Below are 11,466 nucleotides of genomic sequence, written 5' to 3' on the forward strand. Positions count from 1 at the left end.
AGAGAGACAGAGACAGAGAGACAGAGAGACAGAGACAGAGAGAGCGACAGAGACAGAGACAGAGAGACAGAGACAGAGAGACAGAGAGAGAGACAGAGAGAGAGACAGAGACAGAGAGACAGAGAGAGAGACAGGATGCCATCTGAACTGAACTGAAGCTTCAGCAAATGCTGTCGACTCTCATCCAGAGTCAGACAGCCGGAAAGGGAAGATCAAATTAAGATATTAAATATTTTTTTGAAAATGTACTCTTTGTATGAAGTGTAATATCTGAGACAGTTAAACCTAAACACCTAAATTTAGACGCAACGGTCTTTATTGTTACATTTTTGGTGACTTGTGTTACATTCTACTCATAGTTTGTTTTATTCTATTTATATTTTCTGTCTTGTGCCAGATTGTGTTATTTATTTCGCCCGGGTTTTGTGTACATTTGGAAACGTATGTTGTTTTATGCCAGAATCTAAATAAACCCATTTGGTCACATTTAGTACAAATTTGAAATTAGAGACAGAAATGGTGCAATGAGCTTTTAATTTACAACATGCAACAAATCACAACTTGTAGATTAAACACACTTTTTAAAAGAAATGTAGAAAAACAACAAGTCAATGTGAGCTCTTTGTGATGTGACTTATAATAATACCACTGTGGACTAAAACACAATAAAAGCACTTCTCCACCTCCTGAGCACAAATCTTAAGACACACCTCGCCATTTTGAATGTGGTTCCATTGTCTTCAGTTCATTTCACTCACTGAAACCAAGTCAACCCATTTAGCTTGCAAATAGCAGATTAATCTGTAGGCCGGTCTACACGTCAACACAACATTAAGGCACTTTGGAGGAAAAACGAAATAATCGGAACTATAAGGGCGTTTGAGTTCACCTGTTTTCACAATGATACTGGAGGTTTTTTTAAATGTTTTCGCTCATTAGCTAGTAGCGCTGATCCAGAATCGTGAATGGACATCTCACAGGACTCTGACATTTCAGCCACTTTGAGGTTTGTACAATCCGTTGTGGGTAAAATGTTGAAAATACAAACTCACTGAGAGGTTGTTGATCATCTGCACCATCGCTTACTCACCGAATGGTACACGATGTTATTTTTAAGGTGTTAGAAATGATGCTAGATGGGTGTAAAGTACCAAAAAGCACGTTATACTCTGACTAAGAAAGGTTATCATCAACACAGACTACTGTGTATGAAATCAATCTTGGTTCCACATCGCTCTTATTGACTTTAATGAGACCTTTTTCGGTTTGTTTGTTTTGTTGTATTTTCACGCCCAAAGTTGAGCTTCAAAGTTCAGTCTAGACCTTAAACCTGGATCTCTCGCAGCAGATTGATTCTTTTATCCATTCAAACTGTTCCTGAAGTCCTCACAGTCTTCAGGAAAGATCGGAAGATTATTTGATCCAATCGAAAGGTCCAGAACAGCAACTGAATAGACCTTGAGGTTGACATTTTACGGGTTTAAATGTGTGTTGTATGAACCCTGAAACATCAAATTGTCTGTTCTAATAAAGTCAATACCAACCAGATGGACTCAAGACAGAAATCCAACGTCGCCTTCGGTTAAACGTGGTTTAAGTTACTTTAACGGCGGTGACCTTTGTCTCTCTTTGTTACTTCTAATCTATCTGAAAAGTCTCTGAGCAGATTTCCATGACACGTCCTTCACTGATCATAATGTGTCTCATGACAGTACTGGATCAATACGTATTAGCCATCAAACCACAGACCAGTTACCATCCTACAGGCGTACATCAGGTCACTTTGCAACGGTGAGAATAAGACAATCCATGCACGGCAAAATATATAATGTAAACAGTCTGGTTTGTTTGGTTCCACACTAAAACCGTCCAGGCAGCAATATAAAACCCAACTATAGGGTCAAACAATAAAGGATGCACCAATGTAAAAATGACCCAAATTCTATACTGAAACTGGATGCTGGGCAGATATTGATGGAAAAACTCGGTATATCAAATGTTCATCAATAGAATCTGAAAACAAATCAAAGCACGCTGACTGAAGCTAAAAGATTATTTGTGTCCAGTAATACTTAACAAATTCCCAAATTTACATTAGATTTGATCATTTAATTATCAGCAGACCTTTTTATCATCAGTGCATCGATCATGAAATAAAACCTTCATATGTCAAACTGGTCCACACCAAAAAGATCAAATACAGTGAAGCAGCAAATACAAACAGCATAATGTGAAACACCACAAACCAAGGTTGACAAAAAACAATGCAGCAATGTTTCACTGTGTAGGAAAACTGTTTTGATTAGTTGTGACTATAATAAGATGTGAAAGCCGTATACACTGTGTGATGAAAGCTGGCAATCAATGAGAAGACGTGTTGAAATCTTTGGCTTTTAATCCAAAGATGGTGTTTCTCAGATCACACTGCGAGACACGTCCACCGACGCTAGCCGCCGGTTTGAGATATTTAGGACTGCTGCTGTGAGCTTTCACGGGTCCACACACCTGGTAAACAAGACCCGACCGGTTCCAAATCATAGTCAGCAAGTTTCCAACATTTCTCTTCATTACGCTAAATATAGTAAGCTAGCGAGCCGCGGCGAACGGACAATCACGTAACCAAACCAGCCTGATTTTAAAGAAAGACGTGAAATGAGCGAAACTCTTAACACCGTATCAAGTGGAGGTGTTACTGGTGTAATATTATATGCAAATCAAGATGTAGCATGTTTCTGTTAGTTCAATATACAAATGGTTTATACGAAATGATCACATGGATGTATTTGATTAATCCTGTGTGAATTAAATACAAGTGATTTTCTGAGAATATTGAGTTAGAATGTGTTTATTATCAATTATTAATCAATTATCCGGGAGATTCCATAGTAAAACGATAAATTATAACACTGAATTATCACCAAGCACAAGTAGTGTGTTAAAATTCTGTGCCGGCACCGTGGAAACAAAACCAATGGGAAGTCAATTTGGATCCTTTTGTCGTGGTCGACACAATTCTTTTTTCAGGTTTAATAGAAGTCCGAGTAGGGAGGAGGTCAGTGTGGACGAACGGGTCAAAACACGGAACTTTCACCCAGCAGACCGGTGTTTGTGTCCCGCGTAAAAACCAACAGTCAACGTCGAGTTATTTTTTATTTAGTGGACTACAAATGTACAAATGTAATTATTTTAACCCAAAACCATGAGCTTTTCTTTCCTAACCAAGTCGCTTTGTTGGCTAAACCCTAGAAACGTAATTTTGTTGCCGATAAATTGTTTCTCTAGTTTTATTACGTACGTGCTATCACCATTAAATGCGCTGTTAAGAGGCCGTGATCATTTCACGTATTTCTGTTGAATTAAACTCCCTTAAAAATAAGGCATGGAAACATTTTTGGATTGAGCACCATTGATGGAAAACTTTTCAAAAAATAGAAAAAAGTAAGTTTCTGCTCACGTAAAATATAAACGTTGTGAAATAACTTAAGCTTATCACTGGCAGCAGAGACAACTCTCTGTAGAGAATTATACAGCGTAGTTTAGGCTTTGGTAATTTATTTAAATTACTTAATATATTTTAGCATTTTTTTGGTTCTACTTTCATCTGACGTGCAACAACTTTTTATTCCACGTAGCTCAGTGTGAAGCTGATAGACCGCCGTTATCGTTATCACACAGTGTGTAGAGCTTTAAGAGACGCACCAGAAGTAAGACAATAATCTGTATTTAAACGCGTTTTTGTCCCGTAAGCCGAAACTTCCACACGGTTTATAGTCAGAGTGAAACATTCGATTGTAATCAGATTGGACAAGAATCCTTCAATTCTTCACTCGGAGCTGCTCCAGAGGAAACGGAACACATTCAGTGTAAAAATCCGAAAGAATCGCACTTAAGATATGTTTTAGCATCTGATGAATAGTAAGGCAGTAATCTGAGGGTTGGACGTCTCTGACGTGAAAGCAGAGTTCAGCTTCAAATCATCCAGAGGTTGTTTTTTTTGAAGAAATGGCAGGAAAGTTTCCCCACTCGATCACAGGCCGCGCTCGATTTAATTTAAACACGATTCTTTTAATTCTACAAACATTACTCAAGAGGTAGAACCACTGCAGCTGCAGAAATAATTTGATTGGTTGAGCTAAACCACAACTTTTCCTTTTAACTGGTGAACTTTAAGAGCATGAAAGAAGTCTAATTAATATTTAAATATGTTTACGAGTCAGCTAACGCCCTGAACTAGATACATGTTAAAATGAGTAGCTGCTGACTTAATAGTAATTCCGTTTAAAAGAAAATTAAGTAACAATACTGGTAGTTATCGTGGCTAACAAACAAGCCTGCGTTGATATTATCAACAATGTTACACTAGAATTAGCTTGTTAGCTAATGCTAGCACAGAATTAAAATGAGCAGAATCATATTAAACACATATTTCAGTGTTTCAAAGTTGTTGCTAGGTTAGCATATTAACTTCTGTCTTTGTTAAGACCTTATCAGTCCTTACTATCGATCTTCAATCGATGAAACTTCCCTGTTCATTTGAAGTCAACTAGTTAAATTAGTGAGCTAAACTTGGGAAAACGATATAATATTATCAACAATGGAGGCCGAGTTATGCTAGCATTAGCTTTGCTAGCTACATGCTACAACAGAACTTAAATTAGCAGTTATGGTTTTAAGATTTTTTATTTGATTGTGTGCTAACATGGCCAATTTCGTTAGCTAACTAGCTATAGCTAACCTGCTAGCTATAGGTTACGTAACATGGTTAGCACCTCATTTTAAAGTCTGCAGCAGTGCGCTTCGTCACTTAGCGATCAAATGTTCAGTCCATCAGCAATGTTTGTAGAACTAAAAGACAAACTGCATTTTAATCCACTACTTTGAACCATTTGTGTTCTATTTGTGCTCAGATACTCTGATTGGTCAGAAATCTACGGAGCTGGAGGACCATATGTGGAAATCTGTGCACATAGATGAACAAAGTGTTAACGCTCACTAAATAAAGAGCACAGATTGATAAATCAAAGTCAGGCAAATGGGGAAATCACATCAACGTGTGAGGATGAAGTGAGATATGTTGTGCTTTAACAGTCAAAGTGACTCTTAACTATTTTCTACGCTGGATATTTAAAGTCTTTCACTATTTTTCTGACGCCAGTTATTAGTTATTGTGCTTTCATTCAACTGGTATGACAATTAAATAAAGATTTTTTCAAATCAGTTTTGCCATTTAATCTGAATGCCAGACGCATACTTCAGTATTTTATATATTATCTGTGCAGATTTCTTATTAATCTGTAGGCCTATATCCAATTAAATGATTCACATATGTTTAAATTCATCCATAATTGTTTCATACGTATATATTTCATTCTTTTTTCACGGTTTATTAATCCATTTGTACATTTACTAATCGGTGTGTTGGTTTTGTTGATCAGTACATGTGTGTTATTAACTCATGCTTAGGTCTTATTAATCCGTAGGCATGTCTTAATCGTATCTTCATCTTGATTTATGTTGTTAATAGTTAATCTGCACAATGTTTTATTGATCTGTGTGTACATTTTTAATCCACATGTATGTTTTTTAAACTGGGTTAAACTTTTATCAATCCGTACATTATCATGTATTTACCGTTGTGTACGTTTTATCAATAAATACATACATTTGATGAAACTATGTGCGTTTGACAAATCATTAATCCATGTGTACGTATCAATCTATCCAAAATCCATGTTTTCTTTATAAATATTGATCTTTCTTTTCATAAACTTTATCAATCTGTTCCTGTGTTAATATGAGCGTGAAATGTATTGATCCGTGCAAACAGATTTCCGGTATTTTGTTTTTACCATTTGACCCCCGACAGGCTCCATAGAAATCATAACCACGTTATTAGTTCAAAGCGGACTCTACTGATGTGTTTTCTGAAAATTCAGATTGAATTTAAATTCAACATTTAACAGTTTTTTGTTATTTTCATTTTTTTTAAAGCACCAAGGACAGCCGTGAATGTCCCGTCGTGGAATTACTGTTTGAAGGATATTGTTGGTGTTTTTATTTTTATTGTCAACAAATCTCATGTGCAGATTAAAATCCTCACTACTGTCTTGACTTCCTGTCTCAGCTCAAAGCCCATTGGTTCCTACTGAAGACGTAAATCTTTAAAAAACATAAATAGTTCCATCAGTTATTTCCTAAAACAGCTGGAGTTTTCAAATCAGACAAACAGGAAGAAATAGCACATTTTTTATTGGGGACTATTTTCAGCAGCGGATTAATCCATATTTAGTGCTCTAGTGGGTATTTAGGTATAAACCTGTTCGCAGATTAATTAATTGTTGGTTTGGTTCGGCACATTTGTTGACAAATAGGACAAATATATTTGATGACCAGACTTATCTTTTAATTACAGACAAATGTTGCATTTTTCCTTGATTTTTGTGTTTGTTTGCATTGTTAGCATGCTAATGTTGACTTTTGTTTCAATTCACAGAATCCGTTAGCATGCTACTGGTTTTATATTTTTTTAGCACACATTAGCCCCTGAGTTATGTCATTAGCATGCAAGTTATCTCCTATAAAAACATTAGCTTGGTAATGTTTGTGAGCACACTAGAATAATGACAAGAATATTTTTTGTGCGCTAGCAGAATTTAGCATAGCAGGCTAACAGGGCTTTACTGTGCATCTTGTCATTGGTGGGCATTTAAGAAAAGGGATTTTATTAAAAAAGAGATTAAAGCGTCCGTGGTCCAGACTGCTTTTAGCTTTCTGAATTTAAAAAGTTGAATAAAAAAAGTTGGAATGGATGAAATATTTGATCAGGAATCGAGCAAATCAAGCTAGTAACTGTAAACCACCGAAGAAGAGGCGACTCGCGACTGCGGCTGATTTTGGCGGGAAAATCTTCTTGATTGATTTTTGTTGTTTTATGGCACACAACAGGAAGAGGGCGTTGTTCTTTTAGAGCTCACGCTGCTTCAACTTGTCTAAAAAAGCTTCTCTAAATACTTGATAAGCAGGAAAATTCAAAACATCATCTGTTGATACATTGATGGTTTAAATGTGACTTTGGAAGTCTGAGAGGGAAAGTAAATGTTTACTGTAAAGCACCAGCTGGTCCTGGATCAGCTGTTCCATTACCTCTGTAGAGTGAGTTATAATCCAATCAGGTCGATTATCCAGGTGGTTGCTAGGCAGAAACCAGGACACAGCAAACTGCCGTCACAGCACAACTGGCTCCTTCATGAAGGATCACTTCTTACACTGCTGCACCTGGAGGGAAGGAGGGAAGGATGGAGGGAGGAATGGAGGGAAGGGAGGATGAGGGATGGATGGAAGAGAGGGAGGAGGGAATGAAGGAGGAAAGGAGAAATGAAGAATGGATGGATGGAGGGAAGGAAGGACGGAAGGGGCAAGGGAAGGATGGAAGAGAGGGAGGAGTTAAGGAGGGTAGGAAGGGATGGAGAAAAGGAAGGGAGAAACAAATGAAGGATGGAGGGAGGGAAGGAAGGAGGGAAGAATGGAGAGAGGGAGGAAGGACAGAAGGATGGAGGGAAGGAAAGAATAAAGGATGGCGATAAGGAAGGGTGAAGGGAAGAATGGAAGGGAGGTAGTAAGGATGGAAGGGAAGGGACAAAGGAAGGATGACCGAAAGGATGGAGGGACAAAGAATAGAAATATGTAAGGAGGATGGAGCGAAGGAAAGAAGGATGGAGGGAAGAATGGCAGGAAAAAAGAGAAGGGAAGGGAGAGGGAAAGAAGGGAGGGAGGGATGGGTAGAAGGTAAGAAGGAAGGAATGGAAAGAAAATAGAAAGGAAGGAGGGATAGAGGAAGAAAAGATAGAAGGTAGGAAGGAAGAGAGAAGGGAAGGAAAATGAGATAGGAAGGGTTGAAGGGTTGAAGGGTGCAGGAGATAAGGAGGAATGGAGGGAGGAAAAACATCACAGAGGAAAAAGTGATGAAGGAATGATCGAGAAGAGAAGGAGACACTAAAGTGTCCTTCTCTTCACTGCAGTAGAAATAATCTCCATCATGTGAATCACATGTCTGATGATCACTTCCTGTTATGAAACGCAGATAATCAGATTTTCTGCTTTTCACTCGTTTGTCTCCGTCTCTTTAACGGCTGATTAGCTTTAGCATTGATAGCATTCAACACATTAAATATAAAATACATATAAAACCAGACGTACCGGTCTGATGGGAGCCGCAGGTCACACTGTAAGACGTCCACAAACTAACGGCCATCAGGAAGGTCGCTATGAAGCCAAACACCTGCAGACACACAACAGGTTAGCATGTTAGCATGTTAGCATGATCATCACCGTCTACTCTAGACTGAGGGAAGGAAGGGAGGAGCAAGGGAAGGAGGGAAGGAAGGAATGAATGGAGGAGGGAGAGAGGGAAAGGAGAAATAAAAGATGGAGGGAAGAAAGGGAGGATGCAGGAAGGATAGAAGGATGGAAGGAAGGCTGGAGGGAAAATTAGAAGGAAGGGAGAAAGGAAGGAAGGACACTTAACTGAAGTTACTTTTTGTGTGAGAAAAATCTTAAAATAAACAGATTGTTAATAAGAAGCGGACGTAGTCGTCGTGACTTCACTCTTCTTCGTCGCCATGTTGTTTTGTTTGTAACAAATGAAGAGAGGTGGCCGTATTTGGACATATTCATACCACCAGAGGAGTCGCCCCCTGGTGGACACTAGAGAGAACGCAGCTTTCCCTCGTCGTGAGTCTCTTTAACGTACCGATCCGACCACCAGCGCTGAAACTCCTCCACTCTTCACAGCAGCAACGATGGAGGCGATGACGATGAGGACGGTCCCGACGGAGTAATGAAAGAACTCCTGAAACAGCAGACGAGGGTTTAATGAGAGACTCGGATATATAATAACAATACAATATTTATCTTTAAAATCAAAAGAAGTCTTCAGACATAAATGTGTTTAAAGGCTTAAAAGGCCATTCCCGGACTACGGCAACGAAAACTCTGCTCCTGGGCCGGTCTAGTTCATAGCGCCGGTTAGCATCATAGCTAAGCTATGATGGGGGCGACCGTGGCGCAATATGACGCACTTAAGAGGTCGTCTGGGAACCGGAAGGTCAACGGTTCGATCCCCGACTGGGACGTGTCACGTGTCCCTGAGCAACACACTGAACCCCTAACGGCTCCCCGGGCGCCGATCAACGGCAGCCCACTGCTCCCTGTGTACAGGGATGGGTCAAATGCAGAGACACATTCCCCCTTAAAGGGATCAAGACAGTATAAAGTCTATTATATTCTAACGGAGCAACGCCTGGAAGGGTACATCCAATCAGAGGCAGAGTGAATCACTTTAATCCCTCCCACATACAGTCACAATGTGAGTCGATATATCCTCAGATTTAAATGACCAATAACAGGAAGTGATACTTCCTTCCTTCTTTATTTAACCCTAAAGGTACGTGAGTCCTGTTCAGGTAGAGAAGTCAGATTGTAAAGGAGATCAACATGTTTCATAAAGAGCTGTAATGTGTTTATTCCCGCTCACCGTCAGCGGCCAGTTGATGCACGGCATCTTGGCCTGCAGCCTGAACAGGTGCATGAGGAAGAAGATGAGGAAGGCGATGAGGAACCACAGCGTCACCACCTCGAAGTATTGGAACGCCGCCCAGCTGGGCCAACCACGAGCACAGTGGACGCAGAGGAAGGCCACGAGCAGGGCGATCTGAGGAGACACAATCACGTTTCACCTCTTCGAACACGGTGAGTCCATTCAACCATCAGAGACCTTCAGAAAGGTCTTCTTCCACAACAGCGACACACACTCACCATGTGGAATGTTCTCAATAATCTGGATTTAAACTGTAAAAACAGACGTTAGAATACAAACAATCTGAATTAATCTTGTGAAAGTTCGGACGCGTGTCATATTTAGGAGTGTAACATAGATTTAGGATAATATTATGGGATGTTATTTAGGCTCATTAAACACTCTGTTCCTTTGATTCATGTTTATTTATGGGCTGTGCGACGCGGAATAAATCAATATTATATATTATATATCAATACACTGCAACAATGTTGTAGTGTTGATTATTGGTGCTTTCACTAAATATTCATAGAGAGGAATGAATCATGAAGAGTAATGTGGATATAATGCTTTACGTGAGTAAAGATAATGTAACTATATATATATATATATATATATATATAGTTATATATATATATATATATATATATATATAGTTATATATATATATATTATATATATATAGTTATATATATATATATATATATATAGTTATATATATATATATTATATATATATATATATATTATATATATATATATAGTTATATATATATATATATATATAACTATATATATATATAGTTATATATATATATAACTATATATATATATATATATATATATAACTATATATATATAGTTATATATATATATATAGTTATATATATATATATATAACTATATATATATATAACTATATATATATAACTATAACTATATATATATATAGTTATATATATATATATATATATATAACTATATATATATATAACTATAACTATATATATATATATATATATATATATATATATATAACTATATATATATATATATATATAACTATATATATATATAACTATAACTATATATATATATATATAGTTATATATATATATATATAACTATATATATATATATATATATATATATACACATATAAATACATATATGTAATTGTGCAACAGTAAGTTTTGTACTTGAGTTGATGTACTTCGTTACTCTCCACCGCTGCACAGCAGAAACGTTATTTACGTCAGTGTGTCACGTGGTTTAAGTTAAACATGAATAAACACCAGACTCCATCCTAATAACCGTGAATTTAACGGTAAACGTGAGCTCCGACCTCCCGGTGAGTCGGTGTGAACACAGTCCGCGTTCCGCTCCGTTATCCCGGGTAACGTCCGGTTACGGTTTCTCACCATCTGCCCGATCTTCAGCAGTCCCGGGATGGTCCGGGTGTAGCCCAGGTTCAGGACTCCGTCACCGGACGTCCTGGTCGTCGTGGTCGTGGTCGTGATGACGGTGTGCGACATGTTTAACGGTAGACGGCTCCGGTAAACAGCTCGGGGATATTTAGTATGTTTACACGAGTTAAAAAACTGCAGCAGAACTGGTAACGGCCCGTCCGTCGGTGCGTTACACCCGTGTCAAGAGAGACCGGGAAAACACGGCGACTTCCGGCATAAGGTTTCAGAATAAAAGACAATCTCAAAGTTTTTTCTTATCAATTAAGTGATACATTTAAAGTCTGTAAAAATAAATAAAGTAATACACTCACTAGATTGCTTCCAAAACTTCATTTGGAAATAAAATAAAATATTATATCCATATATAATGATAAAAAAGTCAAATAAACATTATTAATAATAATAATAAACAGTATTGCACTTT

At 37.8% G+C, this 11,466-nt stretch overlaps 1 protein-coding gene across 2 annotated transcripts; it reads right to left on the bottom strand.

Annotated features, from left to right (window-relative positions):
* Positions 1-517: 517 nt before the first annotated feature.
* Positions 518-11,169, bottom strand: cmtm7 (CKLF-like MARVEL transmembrane domain containing 7). Of its 2 annotated transcripts, XR_013772230.1 has the most exons (6): positions 10,995-11,169; positions 9,533-9,709; positions 8,750-8,848; positions 8,197-8,278; positions 5,381-7,275; positions 518-5,292 (listed from the first exon to the last, which is right to left on the bottom strand). XR_013772230.1 is itself a non-coding variant. In XM_079274716.1 (5 exons), the coding sequence occupies exons 1-5, from the start codon at positions 11,106-11,108 to the stop codon at positions 7,262-7,264; spliced, it is 486 nt and encodes a 161-aa protein (XP_079130842.1). In that variant the 5' UTR covers positions 11,109-11,169; the 3' UTR covers positions 518-7,261. The 2 variants fall into 2 exon arrangements, 1 of the variants encoding a protein (XP_079130842.1); XM_079274716.1 differs by having other exon boundaries at positions 518-7,275.
* Between the last annotated feature and the right edge of the window lie 297 nt (positions 11,170-11,466).

This window comes from Melanostigma gelatinosum (genome assembly GCF_949748355.1).
Source record: "Melanostigma gelatinosum genome assembly, chromosome: 9".
Taxonomy (NCBI): domain Eukaryota; kingdom Metazoa; phylum Chordata; class Actinopteri; order Perciformes; family Zoarcidae; genus Melanostigma; species Melanostigma gelatinosum.

Excerpts from the sequence above, each read along its gene's own strand:
- cmtm7 (XM_079274716.1), bottom strand. The coding sequence starts at position 11,108 with ATGTCGCACACCGTCATCACGACCACGACCACGACGACCAGGACGTCC. Across the intron at positions 9,710-10,994 it reads TGCTGAAGATCGGGCAGATG|ATCGCCCTGCTCGTGGCCTT; the intron begins GTGAGAAACCGT and ends GTGTCTCCTCAG. Across the intron at positions 8,279-8,749 it reads CAGCGCTGGTGGTCGGATCG|GTGTTTGGCTTCATAGCGAC; the intron begins GTACGTTAAAGA and ends GTGTGTCTGCAG.